General features: G+C 33.5%; 1 protein-coding gene across 4 annotated transcripts in view; it reads left to right on the top strand.

Annotated features, from left to right (window-relative positions):
• Nucleotides 1-23,635, top strand: part of DGKB (diacylglycerol kinase, beta 90kDa) — a 1,124,393-nt gene that overhangs the window by 344,923 nt on the left and 755,835 nt on the right. For all 4 annotated transcript variants that reach the window (XM_006880255.1, XM_006880258.1, XM_006880257.1 and 1 more), the window contains one exon: nucleotides 2,073-2,171. In XM_006880255.1, coding sequence (XP_006880317.1) covers nucleotides 2,073-2,171 — 99 coding nt within the window. The remainder of the gene's footprint in view (nucleotides 1-2,072; nucleotides 2,172-23,635) is intronic.

The raw sequence follows: 23,635 nt of genomic DNA, 5'->3' as shown, positions 1-23,635 counted from the left end.
TCATCAAATTGTCTGAAGACTGTGAGAGCCTATTGGAGGGGCGCATGGGAGAATATAATATCTCCAATTTATCTATCAATGCACAACCCACATGTGAACAATTTAGGTGTGAGACACAGCACACCTGCCCTTCTGTTGTTCACTATCCACTAGAATCAAGAGTAAAAGAGTCAGGATTTTTCTCACTTTATGCATGCAAGTATTTTTTATCTTGGTTTTTTTTTTTTTTACTTCTGTATACCAGTTAACTCGATTTTAAGATCAAAGAGCAAAAGCTTTTTCTCTGTGAGGACCAAGATACAGAAGAGGTTTAGTATTACGTGATCCCTATTTTGGGTGTTTTGTTTGTTTGTTTGTTTTTATATGAATTTGTAGTTTGTTCATTATGTTTTTTTGGTTTTATTTTTAATATCAAGACACGTCACATATAGTCTTACTATATTAAAATTATAATTTCAATATTTAGGTCTTTTTCTTTACAAATATCACCTGTGTTTGTTAAATCTAAGGAAGATGTATTAAATTGTATAATATCACTTTTCTTTCTACATCTGTCTTTTGTTTTTCTTCAGTTCTCATGGTGCTTGGTTATCCATTATGCCTAAATTCAAATATATAGGACTATGATTTACTTTAGGAGAATGTATTATTAAGTTTAAAACTAATATTACATTTGAAACCAATTGCTAATTTTATTTTGAGGAAGCTATGCATTTCAATTTACCAAATCACGGTGTCATTTTATTTAGTTCTGTTCTGCATATGCCTTTAACTACTTTCTTCTTCAACACCTCTTGTCCCTTCTCAAACATCAGTAGTGCCTAATAAGATTAAGAATCTTTTTTTAGAGACGTTTACATGCCACTGAGAACCAGAGATGCTAATTATGGAGAATTTTTAAAGATGCTTTTATTCCACTGAATTAATTTTATCATGTATTCATTATAGTAGTCTTAACATGTAGTCCTAACTCCAAAGTTTTACTAAAAGCAGGAAATTAGTGTCATAAATGTTTTAAAACCATAGAAATAACTCTTTAATACAATTCTATCAACAATTATAAGCCATCATGCCTTATATTTCTGTTTTGGGTTGCTAATTAACTCCTTGCCAAAGTAAATTTGTTGTGAAATTTAGTATGACCGTGACTTCAAAGTTATGGCATTCTATCCAAAACTGAAGTATCATATACTTTGTTCATTTGTCTACTTTGGTTTGAATAAGATAAAATGTGAAATTTCAAAAAATGTGGATGCTTCAAACTAAATTGAAAATGGGCTTGATGAAGATTTTCACATACCTTTAAACAGTGTAGTATTATACCAAATCTGTGCATGGTTTTCAGGTAAAACTACCATTTCATTATAAAAACATCACAATTTAATATACTAAATTGTGATATTTTAATTTAAACTTGTGACTTAAACTGAGAAAAATCTGTTTCAACTAATACATGATGAAAAAATAAATTGCACATTATATGATTATGCACTAACTTAGTGGAGAGCTGATAAATACAATATAAAGTTAAATTTTTATAATCATAATCATCATCTTATATTTATATCCTGTTCCTACTGAGATGAATCTCTGGTTGCATTTACATATTGAATTACGAAGTTAAAACTAATGATGGGATCAATTATGCCCCATACTGAGCTGTGCACTTTGAAACGACTTTGAGAAAACAGGAGGGTCAAAAAAAAATCCACGATGCATGATGGTTTCAAAATTATGTCAGTAGCAAATAACAAAAAAAAAAGAACTATGATGGACAGTAATTTGTATTTATAAAATAAAGTGGTCTTCTTCTCTGTAAAACCTGAAGTACATTTTTACTATAAACATTTCTGAGAACTAGAAAATGTATGGCCTGAATCAAGTGAATTGCTAAAGGCTTTATTTAAAGCAGTTATATGAAGGCAAATGTAATATGAGTGCCTTTATGATCTTGCTTATTTGTTCTTGTAATTTTTTTAATGCATTTGCTATTTCTCAGTTGAAATAGAATTTGCACCACTTTTGCTGTTATCACCCAGCATTTGACACTGTTTCCCTTTTTATTTTACTAGCTGCATAATAAATGTGCTTCTCATCTAAAACCTGAATGTGACTGTGGACCTTTGAAGGACCATATTTTACCACCCACCACAATCTGCCCAGCGGTACTGGTGAGTTTTTGCTTTTCATCATTCCATTCCAACTTTGATTTACTAAAACTAACAAGTAAACTGTACCACTAAATGCTTCATCTGATTAACTCATATTTAATACTGACAGAACTGTGTAGATAGAATTTTTAACTATACTTAGCAGGACTACTTTTTCACTATTATTTCCTTGTCCTTCTATCTCATAATAAACTTTTTAGGAAGATGTACTCTAACTGAAGCTGACTCAGGTTTATCACTTACTCATGCTGTACTTACCAGAAATCATATAGGCAGAACACTTCTACATTTTACATATTTTATAGATCTAGCTTCCCAGAATAATGAAGTTATTCTTATAGGCAATTTTGCTGTAGATGCATGTTATATATCTGCAATGCTTAAGACTCTCATCTAGGTTAAAGGCTACCTCGTATGATGACACAAACCTAGAAGAAAGCTATGCAATGCCATTAGGTGTATTTTATTTTTTATGATTAAACAATAAATTGAACTACCTGCAAAATAATTTCTTAACTCAATAAATATAGACGTGAATAATGTAGAAGTTAGGTAACAGAAATAACAACCAAGAAAGAGAAGAGTATGTTTCAAAGCAGCAGTCATTATATTATGAGATTAAAATTGTTTTAAAAGTGAAACACTTCCTTTAAACAATAAACTCATTTTATATCCATATTGCACTTCTCATTTTTTAAAAAAACGCCATGCAAATTAAATGACTAGGACAGCAGGTTCATATAATAAAAATACAACAACTAAGAAATGTTAGACAGATACTTTTCTAAAGGTCAACCTAGAAATTAGTCAAATTACTCAATTTGCACCCACTTAGGATTCATTTTGTAATTATCTGTAAAATAGTGGTTGTACTATAAATGCTTTTATTTAACAAAATTATTGAAAAAAATCCTTATTCATAGTGTAAAACTACAAAAAAGAGAGCAAAATATTTTCATATTACCAAGGTTAGTAATAACTAATTCTATATTCCTCCTTATATGTAAGATTTATTGGTCATTGTGTAGTAAATAAGGATCATTAAAATTAATGAGAATCATCTAAAATTTTTGTTAATTTTGTATCATTTCTATTTTCTGTTTGTTTTTGTGTGCCATCAAGTTGAACCAAATGATAGCTGACCCTCCAGTGAGTTTCTAAGGCAGTAAATCACACAGGCAGAGATTGGCTATCTATATTTTAAAATTATTTTCATTCTTGTTTAAACAAACTGTAATTTTTACTTGTTTAAATAGTTCTTCAATCAATGTTTTGCCCCTAACAAGAAATGTTTTCCACCACTTATATAAAGTCTATTTCCTTTCAATACTGCTAGAAATAGGAAAAAGAACCCCAATTTGTAAGCTTTCAGTCATATAAAGTCACACCAGGGATGGATTCCTTTTCCAAATGTAACTCTTTATTTTGAAGATAATACGTGATAAAAACCATATTATTGTGAATAATTTCAACTTCTAACCTACTAATATTGGACCCCTTCTTTCCAATCTCTAAATTCTAAGGATTTAATTTTAAGAAATGAATCTTATTGAAATTTTTATCATGTTTTATATTAAATTTGCTATCTTACCACCACCTTTCTACTCCTAACTCTACAGTGTTTGGCATTGTTGACTACTTTACCCTTCAAAAATAACTTCCCTTTACTGACATCTATTATTCTATATTTTCCAATTCCTTCTAGTGTTTCTCTTGATATATTCTGTGTTCCACTCTTCAATCTTATTCAAATTAGTACATCATCTGTCCAATTCTTAAATTCCATATCTTTCTCCTCTTAATATTCTTCCCAGAAAGATCTTTTTTATTTAGATAGTAATTACATGTTAATTCTCAAACTCATCATTATATTTTGAGGTTGAGGTCCATTGAACTCAGCTTGAAACTGCAATGTTGTTTTCAATGTATCACACGTTAATATTATTACTACAATAAACTAAAATTTATTGACTATAAAGAGTCACAGTTCTGTTATATTAAACATATGATCTACAAAATACCTATTTTGTGTCTACTATGTACAAAAACACTTGAGAAAGATAGACAATATCCACTGGTGTGATTTACAGCCTCTGAATATCTCACTGAAGGGTCAGCTATGAGTTGGTTCCAACTTGATGGCACAACAGCATGGACAATACATTAGTATAAGTGAGGAAAAACCAGTAAAAAGTAAAACCAAATATATTAGTTAATAACATTTACGTTCCAGAGGGTAGAAGTATGTGATAAACAATACAGATGGGTGAATAGTTTGTATTTTGTTTTAAATACTGGTGGTTTTATAATATAAGCTCATATTTCCCAATAGGGAAATATGAGAATAAATGATAAAGTGGAATAAAGCAACATAAAAAAACAAAACAAACCAAAAATACTTTCTTGATTGACCAAGGATGTTCCAGTAAGACTTGGCAAAGAAATAGTTGAAGGATTGAGGGAGTAACTAGGTGCCTTTCTGGAAACAAAAATAATAGACAGAAGAGCCAGAAAAATACATAGACCTTAGATGGGATAAAACTGTCATGTCTGGTAGACATTACAAAGAACAGTGATGACAGGGATGTGCAGAGGCAAGAAGTAGAAGTGAGTGGTTCATATTGTGAAGGACAATTTAGGCAAGTTTCAAGTCTTTACATTTTATTTAGGATGTAGGCCGTAATTAGGCAATTAAACCAGCAGACAGAATATTACAGTTTATATTTAAAATAATCTGATGATTCTATTATATAGGCAAAAAACCGAGAAAAATAGAACATTTGTATTTTCATAGAGAAAAAAGAAGCTAGGTTATTAAATGAGAATGAGGAACTTTTGAGTGAAGTGTGATGCATTTGAATATTGATAAGGAGATATATGTCACCTAGGAACATAGAAGCTGAATGGACCATGGAAATATTTTATATTCTCCAGGCAAATCTGAGAAGCCTTTGGTGGTCCATGTTTATAAAGTTAATGCATGAGCAGTAAACTTAAATGAGTAGATTTCTATAATTATTTTCAGTTATATTTTGCTAGTTAAATTTGAGCTCCGTGAATGGAATAGGAATAGCTCTTTTTCATAAAAATTGGGTTTTGGAAAAATATGATGAATGATAATAAAAAACACTGTTGCTGTTTTTTTATGTGCCATCAAGTCAGAACAGACTCGTATCTGACCCTCCATCAAGTTCTAAATGTCTATAAATTACATAGGAGGAATTTACCCATCTTTATTCCATGGACCATCTAGTGAATTTGAACTATATACCTTTTGGTTGTCAGTGTAGCATCTTACTACTATGACACCAGAACTCCCTAATAAAAATAATACACAATATAATTAAGAGATAATTTTAGCTAGTTATCAGTATAATTGTTTCTTCATGTCTTTGTATTTGTGTCTATTCTAATAAATTTCCATAAATCACTTCTTTTTAAAATGTTCACCTACCTTGCTAAATAAAAGTTACTTTCATATGAAAAAGCTATCAATTTAGACCAAAAATATGTAACAATATCCTTCTCACAAAATGTAACTTAAATTCTACTCTGACTGTTGGGCTCTGAGACTTTTAAATCTAAATTCTCTTTAATTTTCTGATAATAATTTTGCACTTATTGATATTTAAAAGAGTTTAACCTGTTCAGGTATTTATTATTAAATGAATGAACAGTATAAACTCAATGTGAACTCCTATTTTATAGAAGTTTATTTATTCTGTGTTTAATGACATATGATATGGTTAAAATTTATAGAAGCAGTCTTTTGATATTCTGGAAAATCTTTATGATTCGTAATATATAATTCTTCTTTGCCATCATAATATTTTCCTGACAGTTGTTTTAATTATACAGTAAACATATACTTATGTGTTATTGAAGTTAGCAAGAAGATATTTTTTCTCCTCCAATCATGTTTTTAAGTATGTATGATGAGTGAATTCCACAAATCATTGGGGTTGATACCATCTATTGGAAAAAAAACCACACAAAAACTAGATTAAAATAAACAACTCTGAAATGAAAATTGTCATCTTCCTAGGTGATCATTTTCCACTCATGGGAAGTGTGTGTGAATAAGGTTTGCAAGATAATGCAGAATAGGCTGTAGAGATGCCAAGGTTGAGATTTTCACACGGGACTTGGCTTTCCTATATATTTTTGAAGTATTATGTATTTAGAACATGCTATACCATTTTTTTAGAAGCAGGAGTGACAGTCACTTCCTAAATAATATGCCTCTGAAAACTGTAAACTTTAAGAAAGAACAATAGTTATAGAAAGGCTTCAGGTATTTTGTTCATAGGTCACTATGAGTAATAGTCAACTCAAAGGCAATCAATAACAACAACAACAAGTTTACACATCAGATATAATCATGTCGTTGTTATGTGCTGTCGAGTAACATGTGACTCATAGTAACCCTATCTACATAACTCTGAAGCCTGCCCTGCCAATCTTACCGACTCTGACACACCTACAACCCAGTTACTATATCACTCCATCTCATCCAGAGCCATCTTCTCAAAATATTGCAAATGAAATCTTTCATATTTGAGGAACTATCAAGGACCTATAGTAAATTTAAAGAATAGATTATTATAAAAGGATTTTTTAAATTAACTTTAGTTATTTATAATATTTTATTGGAAATCTCCCTGAAAAAGTTATGACGACCACAGTCTATTTACTGCTCTACTGAAGAGAATGCAGAATCATTTGTAGTGATAGATATTACAGCTTTTTCTTCAGCATGTACAAGTAGATGGTTGATAAAACCAAACTACTTAGTTTAGAAATTTATTGAGCAACTTAATTTCTGTATAAGCTTATTCTGATGTACCATCTAATCAATTTTACCTCACGTTGACCTTACGTGATAGATTAGAACTGCCCCACAGGGTTTTCTGGCATGTTCACTCCATAGGAACAAATCACTAGGTCTTTCTCCCAAAGCCCCTATATTAAACCTTTCCAATTACTAGAAAAACAAGTACTGTGCTGCCTAGAAAGCAGAAAATGGGACATGCAGCACAGGGCAATAAGCATCGTGGGGGGGGGAGGGGGTGTTTCTGCGTGAAGGTTGTTTTATTATGAAACCATGAATACAACACTGATGTGAAATCATTTAGGCAACTGATCCTTTCTGTCAAAAGGATGTCTTTTTGCCTTGGCATCCACCAATTGGGAAATCATGTTGCAAGAATTCAGTGGTTGGGGGACTAGATTTGGGGTTTGGGCTTTTTTTGACTTAAAAAAACTGAGTGGAACCTTACTCTTGTCAACAGGAATGTCTCACTTTCAGACTAGGCAGATAGGTAAAAACAGCAACATTTAAACACTTGACTCTCTTTCGAAAAGGGCCAGAGGGAGTGAGAATAGAACATCCCCTCACTGCCCCAGAGAAGAAAGCAGATAAAGAGCCCGTAGCTAGTCCCATGGTGCTTCTAGAACCACACCAACAGCAAGAGGTTTGTTTATTCATTGTTGACTGGCTGACTTTACTAACGTTTGTTGTATCAAGAGTGAGATTTATTAGGGAAATAAATTAAAGGGAAATAAATAAAGCAAAGAATATCTCACAATACAAGTCCAAGTTTAGTCCAACAGTTCCAAGGCACAATTTCTTCATTAGTAAAAGTCCTAGCTTAAGTTCAGCAACACAAATCCAAGAAGCCTCTGGCTTCTTCAATCATCTGGCAACGTTTGCCTCAGAAGCAGTTATAAGTCAAATTCTTTTTCAAGCATTTGGCAAGAATATAAAAATATTTAACTATGGCCTTTATCTGATTACTCCTTGGACAAAGTTTCTCCACAGCAATGCCACAGTCTCTCCACCACCATCACCAGGGTGTTACTCTACCAGGATCTTGCTCCAGTGTCCCTCAGGTCTTGTCACCCAGTGTTGGAAGCACTCTCTCTCACTCACCTTTCTTATCCTTTTATCTCTCTTATCCAGTTCAACAGCTGTTGATTTGAAAGACCATGTGTCTGCAGTTAAGGTGGCTGGATATAAGAGGGGGCTAACTTAATGTCTAAAAAATCCAACTTTATGCTAACAGAATATGTGACTTGAATAGAGCTCACTTAAAAACTGCATCATTTGTTCTCACTACAGATCATACCCTGAAATCTTTGCTTTCCAATCTCAGTTCAAATGACATTGTAAAACATTGCAACTATTTAATGTAAAACATTGCTTGAAGATCATACAATTCATAATTTTAAATTTTACTCCTACTTTAATCCAGCCTTAATATATTCTCTTTTAGCAACTGTAGACATTTGTTTTTATTAAATTAGATCACATCATTATGTGATCAGTCTGCACTGTTGTCATTATTGTTAAGTGCTAGCAACTTTGACTCATAGTGACTCTATGAACAGCAGAGCTGAACCTTGCCCTATCCTGTGCCATCCTCACGATCTCCCTCCTGCTCAAACTAATTTTGATGATCACCATGTCAAGCTATCTCATTAAAGATCTTTTTCTTTTTTGCTAACCCTCTACCTTTCCCATCATGATGTATCTCTCCAAGGATGATGGCTATTGTATGACTGGTTCCCCCTGAACATAATTCCAAATAAGCATGTCCAAGTTCACCATCCTTGCCTCTAATGAACACTCTGGCTGCACATCCTTGGAGACAGATTTGTTCTTTTGGAAGTCTACAATATATTCAATACTCTTCGCCAACAGTACAATCAAAAGACATTGATTCTTCTTTACTTATTATCAGATTTTCAGATGTTTATGGAGCAATTGAAAATACCACGTGTGAGATTAGACACAATTTAGCCTTTAAACAAATAGTCTTGCTTTGTAGATTTTTGGAGGGATACTTGACAGTAGATTTCCCAAATGAAACATATCTTTTGGTTACTTGACTGCTGTTATCGTAGGTGTTGATTGTGAAACCAAGAATAATGAAATTGTTGACAATGTCAATCTTTAGGCCTTCTTTCATGAAGTTACCTGTTGGTCCAGTGGTGAGGAATTGCTTTTATTAAATCGAACCACATCATTATGTCATCAATCTGTCCTGAGAATAATATAAAGATATAATTATATGAAACCCCCTATTGTAAATACTGCATGCTGTTGTTTATATATTCCATTTAAAAATAGAAATTATCAGTTCTGTTCATGCTTTTGGGCCTTGTGAATCATATCAAAGTTGTGTTGCCTTTATGCCTATAGGAAGCTTAGAATAAAATGAACATTTACATTTGATTATGGTGCCATGATATATAATATTTAATTCTGTGTGCAATCATTAATTTTATTATTCCTTTATTCATGTATTTCCTTGCACCATCATGGCCTAATTTGTTATTTTAAAAACTATTTTTTCTGTTATATCAACATTTTGGGTAACGAAAATCAATGGAATAGACTAGAGAGTCCCTTTGATTCTTAAAGCAATCTCATATAAGAAGCTATAAATTGACCAGTTTTTCTAAAACTTTATTTTAAATAAGTTCCGTTAAAAAATATATACAAACGAGAATACACATGATTCTATATACCACTCTCAACAAAAGGAAGGTCAACTCTAAATAAACTCAACAAGGTGCAGAAAACCTAAACTACACAATTAGCTAACATGACCACATAGAAGGTACTTCACCCTAATAAAATACAATTTCTTTTCTTCACAAATGCACATGATATATTCTCCAGAACAGATCATGTATCAGGACACAAATAAAACCTACTTAAATTAAAAGAAAATTAAGTATTAAAAAATATTTTCTCGGACCACAATGCCAAGAATTTAGAAAATAACAAGAGGATAAAGAATAAACATGCCCACATGGAAGGTAAATAGTACCTTGCTTGAGCACTATAGGCTTATATTAGGGGGAAATAGCGAAATATAAAAAAGTTCACAGGAAATGAAAGGAAAATAACACATATCAAGGCCCCTGACAATCTGCAGGGGACAGTTAATAATAATAGGCAAACACATTATAAAAGAAGAATGGAACAAAATAAACTCTACATCAGAACCTCCAACAAATAGGAAAAGAATAAGCTAATCTATAACCTCTAGACAAAAGGAGATTATAAGAACAAGGGTTGAAATCAGTGAGATAGAAAAACGAAAAATAATGGAAACCATGAACAAAATCAGGAGCTGTTTCTTTAAAAAAAGATCAATTAAATAGAGAAGCTTCTGGCAAAATTAACAAATGAAAAATGAAGACATCAATAACTCCAATATGAAAGGAATGAGGAAACATAACAACAGAACCAACTGAAGTAAGAATTATAATAATAATAAAATATTTGACTCGACACCAGCAGTAAAAAAAGATCAAGAAATGAATTGCTCTGGGAGAAGCTGCTTTCAGGTATCCCACAAAAGTGTTGAAGAGCAACTATGTTAGTCTGGAAACTAAGGTATGACTGATTCAGGCCATGGTCTTCTCAATTACTTACTATGCATCAGAGATCTCAACAAGTATTGATCATACCATGGACTACCAAGAGAATAAACAGGTTTATCCTAGAGAAGCTGAAGCCAGTCTGGTCCTAGGAAGCAAGGATTTGGAAACTTTGTCTCACATACTTTGGGCATTTGGCCAGGAGGGACCCATCACTGAAGAAGGACATCAGGCTTAGAAGGTTGGAGGGACACTGCAGGAGAGGAAGACATCAGTATAAATTGACACAGTACTGAGGTAATGGAGGTAAGTGTGTTGGAGACAGTGAGACTGGCTCAGGATGGCATAAAGTTTAGAGCGATTGTACATATTGTCATTATGAGTTGTAGGTAACTCAATAACACATAACAACAACCACAAACTCCAACAAATTTGAAAACCTAAAAGAAATGAACAAATTCCTAGAAACTTCCGCCCTCCCTAGGCTGGCACAGAAATAAGAATGTCTCTTGAACGTATATATCACAAAAGGAGAACTTGAGCAAGTTAGAAAAAGACTCACTGCATAAAAGTCCTGGGCCAGACAGCTTCATGAGTGAATTCTATGAGAGATGAACTATCACCAGTTTTACTTAAATCATAGAAATAATAAAAGAAAGAACACTACCAGCCTCAATGAAATAAGCATAAACTTAATACCAAAAACTAGTCAAATACAACTCCAAAAAAGACTATACTCCAATATCTTGTCGGTGAATATGGACACAAAATCCTTAACAAAACCCTGGCCATAGAACTTAACAGTATATATAAAAAATAAATCATCATTACCAAGTGGGATTCAAAACAGTTATGTGAATATGATTCAGCTAAGAAAAAACAATTAATACGTTTTATCACATTAACAAAGCAAAGAACAATATCTATATAATCCTATCAATTGATGCGTAAAAGGCCTTTGACAAAATCCAACATCCCTTCCCAATTAACACACTAAACACAACTAGAATGGAAGATAATTTCTTCAACACTGAAAAGGATATACACAAAACCAACATTCAACATCATTCTCAATGAAGGGGTCAACAAAAAGAAAGAAAACCCCTTTGTGAACAGAGACCAGAAAAGGATGCCAACTATTGTCACTCTTTTTCAATGTTTTATTGGAAGTACTTGCTAGAATAATAAGAAAAGGAAAGAAAATAAGAAGCAACCAAATTGTGAAATAAGTGGTAAAACTATCACTATACACAGATGATAGGAGAGTGTATGCAGAAAAACCCCCAAAACTCAACAAAAACCTGTTAGATCTTGTAGGCTAATTTACTAGAGTAGCAGGATAAAAGAACCATATACAAATGTCAGTGGGATTTCTTTACAGTTAAACAACAACCACAAAACATGACAAGGGGAACTAAGGAAACAGTACCATTTACAGTAGCAAGATTAAATACTTGGGATACACCTAATTAGTGACACAAAATACCTTTATAAGGAAAACGAAAATATCATTACTACAAGAACCAACAAGACCTAGTTAGGTAGAAATATATTCTCTGTTCATTGCTAGGAAGACTAAATATTGTGAAAATAACAATCCAACCAGAAGTAATCTACAAATGTGATGCAGTACTAATAAAAAAACCCAAACTCATTCTTCAGAGACAGAAAAGGAAATTAGCAGGTTTATTTTTAAAGGAAAGATACCCCAAATATGTAGAGCTCTTTTGAAAAAGAAAAATGAAGTGAATGGTATAAAACTCCCTGATCTCAAAACCTACTACTTGACTTTAGGAACCAAAACAGCATGATATAGGCATAATGACACACACATAGACCAATATAATAGAATCAAGAGCACAGAAATTAAACCATCTACTTACAGTCAACTGGTATTTGACAGGGAAATAAACCTTTTAAGTGAAAAATGATAATCTATTGAGTACATGGTGCTGGCAAAATTGAAACAGAATCCACACTTCACACAGTACACAAAAATTAATTCCAGATGGATTAAAGACCTGGGAATAAACCCCCAAACCATAGGGATCATAAGAAACAAAATAGGATCATACTTAGAAGCCCAAACCAATGGCATAAATAGGATTGCAAATATAACTTGTAATGCAGAACCAGGAGAGGTTAAAAGTGACAAATGGGATCTTCTAAAAGTAAAATCCCTGTATGTATCAAAACTTTACAATAGGGCAGGCAAAAAGCCATTTTCCAAATAGGAAAAAGGAAAAAAAGAAGATGGTGAGATTTCAGGCACAAAAAGGTTTTATAAATAAAATTTACAGAATACTACAAGTTCTTCACAGGAGAAAGATTAAAACCCAATCATAAAATCAGCTATATATATATAAATATAGGAGGACCTTGTGGTGGCCAACATACACATGAATAAATATCTAAAATCACTTACACTCAGAGAGATGCAAATAAAATCAATGATGTGATACCATCTCAATAGCAGTAGCAAAGTTTAACAGAAAATAATCAATAAATGTTGGAAAGGATGGAGAGAGATTGGAACTCTCATGCACTGTTGGTGTGACTGTAAAATGGCACAACCACTCTGGAAGGCAGTTTGGTGAAATTCTCAACAAGGTGAACACAGAAATTCCCTATGACCTAGTTATTCTATTGTTAGGAATATACCCTAAGGCATATACACTATGTGCATAGCAGTTGTTTACAATAGCAAACAAATGGACACAGCCTAGTGAACATCAACAAATGTATGGATTGAGAATCCTGGCACCTTCACACCATGAAATATTATGCAGCAATAAGTAACAATTTCATAAAATATTATATAACTTTGAGAGTCTAGAAAGCATTATGTTGAACGAAATCATTCAATTATTTAAGATCAAATACTGTATAACATCATTATTGTAAAAATAGGCCTATAACTGAGCAAGATGTCTATAAATGTTTAAAAAGGGAGGGATAGGGGAGATGTGGATGGGAAAAGGGAAGCAGAAATAACTAGGATAGCAAAGATTTGTGAGAAGAAGGGTGATATAAAATAGTAAAGATTCAATGGGCACTTGATAAAATGGGGTGATAACAGGCAGAGATCAATAGTAATTTACTATATAAAATATAGTGTATATGCATAATTATCCACAATGCAATGTACATGAATGAAACACAATACATATGAATAATTTTATTCAAGCCACTTAAAATATGTAAAAGAAATGCAGCATGAAGCTTTTAATACTAATGAGAGATGGATGCCTATGACACTGTTCTGTGTTCCCAACTCAATGATTAGGACCTCTGGTGTATTGCAGAAGAAGAAGGAGGATAATCTCAAATTCTCTGCATTATAAAACCCCATACATAGCACCAAATTTGACTTCTATATGGGACAGTATATCTATAAAAGGAAAAAATGACAGCATCTACATTATAAAGCTAAAGAGGACCTCGAGGCTTCTGTTGACTGGTCAGGCCTTTGTTACCATTGAAAACCTGGATGACATAAGTGATGTAATCTCCGGAAATGCTGACACTCTACTGAAGTGTGCTACTCCCACCTGAGCAACTTCTATTAGTTTCTATCAGGACTGGGACTTTCATTAACCAGCGTGAGCAGCCTTCTGGGAGCTGTGTCTTCTGATGTCTACTGGCCTTAGTGTGGACCACCAAGCTTTCACAGCAGTATCTTATTTTAACTTGCCCACCATTGCTCTATATAACACAGATCTTCCTCTGCTATGGGGGCATTGGCATCCCATTCAACAATAGGGAGTTCCCTTGGCAGAGCTCACATGGTGAATCCTGACTCTCAGGAAGTGAGGAAGTTTTATATATATATATATATATATATGACATCAGCTACTGGGAGCACCCTTGGAATGAAATGCCTAATCTCTACCTCTACAGAGAGCTGGAAAATATTGAAAAAGAACATGCTGAGACCAAGGAAGATTTCAGGCTGTGTGGACCCCATTTACTTGTGAATTTACTCTTACGTTACCCAGGTTACATACTACTCTGACACTGTACAAGTACCTGCTGGACTAGTGTGGCAGTTTCTTCTAAAGACCAACATTTTAAGCCTTTCACTCAAGACTGGTCTGCAGTTGCCAGTGCTCTGGCCAGAATAGGTAATCCTAACACAGATTATATAAGAATTATCCATCATTAATTATTTTTAACCTTTAACAAGCTATTAGAAAATGGAAATAAAATAAACAGAGAATGATCATCAGATTATTTCTGTAAAATATTATAGCAAGATTGGATTATTGAGATTGTATTATCTTTTATTTCAGAATTCTTCTTTATCATCTTTATTTAAGTCCATGTATTGGAAAGGCTCAGCTAGTATGGATGAGAGATTAACTACATGTTAGGAGGTTAAGAACTCTAAGAACAGGTTATTGGACAAATTCATAAATATTCTTCTTAAAACCACAAAGACTAATTGCAGAGTCTTGATAAAATGTTACATGACCATAACGAATACTTAATAACTGCCTACAACTACACAGAAGTAAGAACTATTAGATTCTGCTATATTAAATTCTTGTATAAGCCTTAAGTATGGAAATATTTTTGTTTTGAGGCTAGTTGTTGTTTGCTGATTGTTAGGTGTTGTCAAGCATAACTCAAAGCAACTGTATGAACAAAAGGTCTGAATCCTGTTCTGTCCTGCGCCATCCTCTTACTTCCTGATACACAAGAGCCCATTGTAGTAGTCACCATGTCAATCCACAAAGTTGAGGGTCTTGCACTACTTTGCTGACCCTCCATCCTTCCTAGCATCATGTCCTTTTCTAAAGAATAGTACTTCCTAACAACATGTCCAAAGCATGTGAGGCATAGCCTCATCATTCTTGCCTTCATTGAACACTTTGCTGCACCCAACATATATCTCCAGGACTTATTTGTTCATTCTCTTGGCCGTCCATGAGATGTTCAGTGTTCTTCTCCAACACCACAGCTCAAAGGCATCAATTCTATTTCCTATCATCTTTATTCATCCTCTAGCTCTTGACTGTATAGCTAGTAACTGAATAATTGACCTGAATCAGATGTATGCAGGACATTTAAGTAACTCTTATAAACTAGTAAGAAATTAAAAAAGCAAACACATTAATTTAAAAGGGTAAATGAGATAAACAGGTACTTGAATAACATGCGTGATTAACATTACTTACCAGAAAAAAACATGTTTTTATATGTCAGTAGGCAACATTACACACCCACTAGGCTATTACAAATTTCTAAAACATCCTAAAGTTTGGAAATAATATGTGGCTATTGAGTCAGAGTAAAGTTTTAACAAATCTAGAAAACTGTTAGGCAATAATTACTAAGGACATTGTGCCAATTTTATAAGAGCACAATTGAATTAATTGATTCATATAGCTTGGAAGGTGAAATTTAATTAACTAATAAATTTTTCTTAGAACTGTGCTAGTATATATTAAGTGTTTAGTTAATATAATCTAATACCACATTATTGTTTATTTTGTATTTGAATTGGAAATCAAGTAAAGTTTCCATCTGATTATATCCTTTCTCCATATTTATTCCATATGTACACTGAGTAAATCATTCAAGAAATTGGGCTAGAGCAGGAACTAAGAAAAACAGAGCCAGAACTAAGAAAAACAATACCCTTCATAATAGCAAATCACAAGATTAAATACCTGGGAATAAATTTAACCAGAAGCACAAAGGATCTGTTCAGAAAAAATTACAAAATATTACTACAAGAAATAAAAAGAGACCTTGAGAAGTGGAAGAATATCCCTTGCTCATGGATAGGAAGACTCAATATTGTGAAAATGGCAATACTACCAAATGCAATTTACACGTTTAATGCAATCCCAATACAAATACCAATCTCACTCTTCAGCGATATGGAAAAGGCAATCACCAGTTTCGTTTGGAATGGAAAGGAGCCCCAAATAAGCAAAGCATTCCTTAAAAATAGAAGAAAGGTAGGAGGTATCTCACTCCCTGATTTCAAATCCTACTACACTGCTGTGGTGGTAAAGACAGCATGGTACTGTTACAGTGACAGACACATAGATCAATGTAATAGGATTGAGAACACAGAAATCAGCCCATCTACCTATGGTTAACTGATTTTGACAAGGAGATGAAATATGTTAAGTAGGGGGATGACAGCCTTTTTAACAAATGGTGTTGGCAAAATTGGAAAAGTATCTGCAAAAGACTCAAGCAAGACCCACACCTCACTCCATACACAAAAACCAACTCAAGGTGGATCATGGACCTAGGGCTAAAACCAAGGACTATAAACTTCATTAAAGAAAAGCTAGGAACAATGCTAGAAGTCCTAATCCACAACATAAACAGTCTTCCAAGTATTCTGAAAAACCTGCAACTAGGAAACGTAAAGTAGATGAATGGGATCTTCTAAGAATCAAATCCCTATGCACATCCAAAAACTTCTTCAACAGGGTAAAAAGGGAAGCCACCAACTGGGAAAAAGTATTTGGTAATGACATATCAGATAAGGGACTTCTATCCAGAATTTATAAAATTGAGCACCACAACAAGATAAAGGTAAATAATCCAATAGAAAAAGGCACAGGATATGAACAGACACTTCAACAAAGAAGAAATTCGGATGGCTAACAAGCACATGAAGAAATGTTCAAAATCCCTAACTCTAAGAGAGATGCAAATTAAAACAACTATGAGATATCATCTCACTCCAGTCAGAATATCAAAATTTAACAGAACAGCAATCAACAAATGCTGGCGAGGTTGTGGAGAAACTGGAACCCTTATTCACTGTTGGTGGAAGAGTAAAATGGTGCAACCACTGTGGAAGGCGATATGACGCTTTCTCAAAAAGTTGCAAATAGAGATACTATTTGACCCTGCAATTCCACTACTGGGAATATACCCCAAAAGACCATACCTGACATCCAAGCAGATATATACACACCCATGTTTATTTCAGCTTTGTTCACAATAGCAAGGAGTTGGAAACAATGTAAGTGCCCATCAACAAATGAATGGATAGAAAAGCTGTGGTATATTCACACACTGAAGTACTATGCTGCATTGAAAAAACAAGGAACTCGTGCAATATTATTCAAAATGGGTGACTCTGGAAGACATTACGCTGAGTGAAGTATCTCAGTCACAAAAGGACAAATACTGCATGGTGCCACTGTTGTAAAACAGGACTGACCTTGGGGTTGGAGAAAAACCGAGAAAGATAGGTTCAAAAATGTATACTGCATAGAAATAGATGAGAGGAAAAACTGTTTAAAAGTGCTATCTGATTAGGTATTTTTGTAATGACAGGAGTCTAGAGTGAAGGCTACATGGTGGAGTGGACCTGGGGGAGTTTTGTAAAACAATGAAAGAATTTTTCTTTTACTTTTCCAAGAGGGTAGAGTACTAGGGGGGAGTGTTGGGAGGGGAGAAATGTGTAGCAATGAATGGTTGGAAATCCAAAGTCTCTGTAAATTTTTACTGAAATTATTAATGAATTTAAATAATAAATAAATGAAAAAGGAAATTGGGCTATATTAGAAATAGCTTCATAAGCAGAAGAAGACTCATAAACAACATGCATTATGCAGATGGCACAGCCTTACTTGCTAAAAGTGAAGAGGATGTGAAACACGTTCCTGCAGAAGACCAAACACTTCAGCCTTTAGTATGCATGAATTTCATCTCACCATCAAGAAAACATTATGATAGATTGAGTAAAGGTAGAAGATGTTAATTAATTCATCTATTTAGATGCACAGTCAACATCTTTGGAACCTGTAGTCAAGAAAAGAGAAAACATGTTACATTGGAAAAATCTGCTTTCAGTGACCTCTCAAAAGTACTTAAGAGCAACGATGTCAGTTTGAAGAGGTGTGCTTGGTTAAGGAATGTTTAATCAAGGCCTTGGTCTTTTCAATTACTTACTATTCCTCTGAGAGTTGGACAATTAATAAGAATGACAGAAGAGTAATTAATGCCTTTGAGTTGTGATGATGGAGTAGAGTACTGAATATCTCTCATCAACTGCCAAGAGAACAAACAAATAGACCTTGAAGAAAGAGGAACCAGAGTACTCCTTAGAGTCAAGGACAGTGGAACTTCATCTTACATACTTGGGGCATGTTTTTGAAGAGGCCAGTCCTTAGGAGAGAGACAAGATGCTCAGAAGAGTGGAGGGTCAGCGAAAGACAAGAAGAGCCTGAATGGTATGAGTTGAGACTGTGATTCTATAAATAGGCTCAAATTATCAGAGATAGTAAGAATGACACAAGATAGGGATTCTGATCGGTTATTCCGAGTGTCACTATGAATCAACGTGGATCATTGAGGTGGACTCAATTTCACCTAAAAAACAACATTGTTGTTGCTGTTATTGTATATTATAGAGTCTGAACTGACTCATAGCTGATCCTCTAGGGACCCGTGAAGCAGCTGGTGGATCCAAACCACCTATCTTTGAAATTGCAGTGCAGCTTCCTACCATTAGGCCACCAGAGTTGGAATTATTATAAGGAGCCCATGCTGATGCAATGGTTAAGTGCTGGGCTACTAAATTAAAGACTGTCATTCTGAACCTGCTGACCACTTTGTGGGATTAAGATGCCACCTTGTGGGATTAAGATGGATAGTTTACTTCCATAGAGAAAGCAGTTTAGAAATCTGTAATGCCATTCTACCGTGACCAAGAAAACATAAGTTAGAATCAGCCAAAGGACAACAGGATGGTGGGTGGGTGGAATTGAAAATGTAAATTTTAAAAATGTTTAGGAACCTATAAACCAATGATAATGTGAAAAGTTTTGCAAGAAAAAAAATTCGAGAAAAAATAGAATCACTATTAAAATGTTCTTGATTTTAAGGTATTTTAGACGTGCTTTAACTTAGTTCAAACTGCATCTTATCCTAACACTTAAACCGTTAACATTTTTGTGTATTTCCATATATTATGTAATACTACTATTAATGAACACATCATATTTCAGTTATTTAAAAGAAATAGTCTCCATGACTGTTTCTGATTCCTTATGCTGTTATTATAAGTAACACTTCAATGAACATATTGATGAGAGTGGTTACTTCTGGCTATTTGCCAATCAATATTTCAAAGTATCTCCTTTCTTGTACTGTTATTATTTTTTTATAAATGAATATGATGCCCCAGTTATTTAGTCTGTTTTAAACTATAAATAAACTTCCAAACAAGAAATACAATTATTGGAAGGTTTCCTAAGATCAAAATTCAGTTTTGCAACAAACAATTAATCATTTTAATTAATTTTATCTTATTTTTAAATTTATCTTTTATAACATTAAGAGAGTAAAAATAGTACTCACTGGCAGGAAATGATATGAAAAATACCCCAAATCTTTTTAACATATGTCTTTCGAACTAATTGGTGATTCTTCCTAAAATACTGAATATTATCTTTGTTAATCTATGCTTTTATATCCTAGTTAATTTATAGAAGAAAGTTAATAAAAATATCAAAATGACAAACAATGAAACTTGTTAATTCAAGGACAGAAATAAACAACTAGTTAGAAGATTATACATTCTAAAAATTTGCATAAGTGTGTGTGTGCACACACACTTCTTCATTTCATTCAAGTGGTCCCCTTCCTACCTCTCTGTTTTCACTTTTGACTCTGAAAACTTGGCCAAGTCAAAGTGTTTCTGAAGCAATGATCTATGTATCTCTACGTGTAACACCCTCAGAGAACCATATGCTTCTATTAACTTTATGTCTCCTTCCAATCTTCCATATTCTTCCACAATTATAAGAATTCTACTAAGTTATGCATTGTAAATATGATTAAATCTTCAGTAGGAGAGTATGTTAAGTCTTTCCTTAGAGCATGTGTTCATTCAAATCACTGCTCTTCAGCAAAGTCAGAAGGTCTGTTAGTAAGTGGGAGTATGGAATGCATATCTTCCTTATAGTCTAAATATCAAGAGTTCTTCCTGTTCTATTACCTAGCTCTAATTTGCACCTGTTTATAACCACTTCAATCACAAACACTACTTAATTAAGGAAAGAAGGCATCTGAACTCTTTGTAATTTTGAAAGTTTGAGTTCTTTCTGACTCTATATTAAAATCTAGTTACACAGCTTTTGAGAAAGTCTCTTTTGGTACGGTTAGAAGTCTAGTTAGAAGACACAAACAGTTGCCTAAGGATGCATCTTGTGACATTCATCTTCAGTTTTTATTTAATATAATTTCTCCTACTTCACCTTCCTTTTCTGTAAAGTTACCTCTTTAACCTTTAACCATAGTGACTGAAGTCATTTATTTTCTTCAAATTCTTTATTTAATTACCAAAGATTAGTGTCTATGTAATTTTCTTTTTTGTCTAAAGAGTGGGGACAAAGCACATTGTCAGTGCTCAATAAATGTTTCATCAATGTCACCACTTAATATTCATTTAATTAATATTCATTATAGATCAATTCATAATTGTCATCATGGTAATGATGGGAAGAGAAATCTCATTTTTTCATATTTTGAAAATCTAATTCAGACTCAATTTCATGATAGTATTCATAGAGGAAGGCTGCTTATTTACTTATTTATTAGTATGAAGAATTCTGAATATTCTTATACATCTCTGTTAGTGATTTTTTTAATTCAAATCTCAGTAAGAACCCCACTAAATACTAGAGTTCTGTAAAGTTCATAAAACATGTGTATATCTTTGAGAGATTCTCCATGTCAATACAAATTAAAGAGATATTAAATAATAAGAGGAAAGGACTCCATACCCCTGAATGTTGGAAAGTGCAGCTATTGTTGTGAAATAAACCTTTTTTTTAAATCTATTACATTATCTTAGTTTATCTGATTTTCAAAGAAACCACCTTTATGCTGACTGAGACTGTAAGTATGTAAAATATGAAAGTTTAAAAATAAAGTATATTTATGAAGAAAAAGCTAATCTATTGCCATTATCTAGGTTCATTTATACTTAATATAGTAGATTTATATTATTGATAAATCTGTCTTTTAAGAGGGTTGTAAATATGTCTGGAATGCAAAAGTTGGGAATAGAAAAAACGATCAGTAGTTGGAAAACATGGGCTTGGTGACAGAAATAAAGCTGGAGATAGAATGATAGAATTTTGCACCATCAATGACTTATTCATCGTAAATACATTTTATAAGAAACATAAACACAGCCTATACACATGGATTTCACCTGATGATATGCATACAAATCAGATTGATTACATCTGTGAAATGAATTGCTGGAGAAGCTCAATATCAGCTGTGAAAACTAGGCCAGGTGCTGATTGTAGAACAGACCATCAACTACTCATATACAAGTTCAAGCTGAAACTGAAGAAAATTAAATCAAATCCACATGAGCCAAAATTTGAACTTGAGTCTATCCCACCTGAATATCAAAACCATCTCATAAATAGGTTTGAGGCCTTGGACATTTATGAGTGAAAACAGGATGAGCTGTGGGAGGATATCAAGAATACCACCAATCCTGATACCACATTCCTCTTCATAGAATTCAGTTACCCAAATTATTTGCTCAACATATAAATTCATTTGGTACGGAGAAAGGCAGGCTTCCTAACTCTGTTTGGACAAAAGCTTCTTGGTCTAGGTATAGGTTTCCCATGAGCACAATTATGTACTCTGGAATTCCCATTCTTCTTAATGTTACTCATAGTTTATTATGATCCCTGTGTCCCAGTGACTTTGTATAGTCAATAAATAGTAAGTAAACATTTGTCTGGTATTCTGTGCTTTCAGGCAAGATCCATCTGACATTAGCAATGATGCCCTAGTGCCACAACCTCTTAACCCAGCTTGAACTTCTGGCAGTTCTCTGTCAATGTGCTGTTTTAGCAGTTTTTCGATGATACTCAGCAATATTTTGCTTTTATGTGATATTAATAATATTGTTTGACAGCTTCTACATTCTGTTGGATCACCTTTCCTGGGAATTGGATCAAATATAGATCTCTTCCATTCAGCTGACCAAGCTAAATTTCCTAACTGGTGCACATCCCCAGTACTGTATTTGTCATTTGAAGCATGTCAATTTCTATTCTATCAGTTCCTTTGGTCTTTTCTTTTCTTTTTTTTTTTTGGTCAATGCTTTCAGTGGAGCTTGAACTTCTTTCTCCATTACCATGGGTTCCTGTTCATATGATACTTCCTGAAATTTTTTGATGACAACTAATTCTCTTTGATACAGTAACTCTGTGTGCTTTATTTTCTTTTGATGCTTCCTGGAAGATTCAAGATTTTGCCTATAGCGTCGTTCAGTATTGCAACTCTAGCCTTGGATTTATTATTAAGTTCTTTCAGTTTAAGTAATTCCAAGCAAATTTGACACTTTTTGTTCTCCAATTCCAGGTCTTTGCACATTCCATTGTTATGCTTTGCTTTGCCTTCTGGAGCTTCTCTTTGCAATCTTTCATTCAACTATTTTACTTCAGCATTTCTTCCCTTTGTTTTGACTTCTCAGTGATCTGGTACAATTTTCAGTCTCTTCTGACATCCATTTTGTATTTTTCTTTCTCCTCTGTCTTTGTAAAGACCTTTTGCTTTTTTTCATGGATGGTACCTTTGATTTTGAGTCAGATGATCATATGATATATTATTCGGGAGATGAAAAGGTGAAGAAAAATGGAGTTGCTTTCATAGTTAAAAAAGAAATTTCTAGATCCATCTTGAAGTACAATATTGTGAGTGATAGGGTTATATCCATACTCTTACAGAGAAGAAGTCCAGTGAACATCACTATCATTCAGATATATGCACCAACAACCAGAGCCAAAGAAGACGAAATAGATGATTTCTACCAACTCTTACAGGCAGAGATAGATCGAACATGCAATCAAGATGCATTGATAACAGTGGGAAACTGGAATGCAAAAGTTGGGAAGAGGGAAGAAGAATCAGTAGTTGGAAAACATGGACTTGGTGACAGAAATGAAGCCGGAGATAGAATGATTGAATTTTGCACAATCAATGACTTATTCATTGCAAATACATTTTTAAAGAGACATAAAAGCAGATTATATACATGGATTTCACCTGAT

The sequence above is a fragment of the Elephantulus edwardii genome, unplaced genomic scaffold, assembly GCF_000299155.1.
Source record: "Elephantulus edwardii isolate Elephantulus edwardi_28Jun2011 unplaced genomic scaffold, EleEdw1.0 scaffold00007, whole genome shotgun sequence".
Classification (NCBI taxonomy): Eukaryota; Metazoa; Chordata; class Mammalia; order Macroscelidea; family Macroscelididae; genus Elephantulus; species Elephantulus edwardii.
The sequence above is the reverse complement of the archived record's forward strand: the minus strand, read 5'-3'. Positions and strand labels throughout refer to the sequence as shown.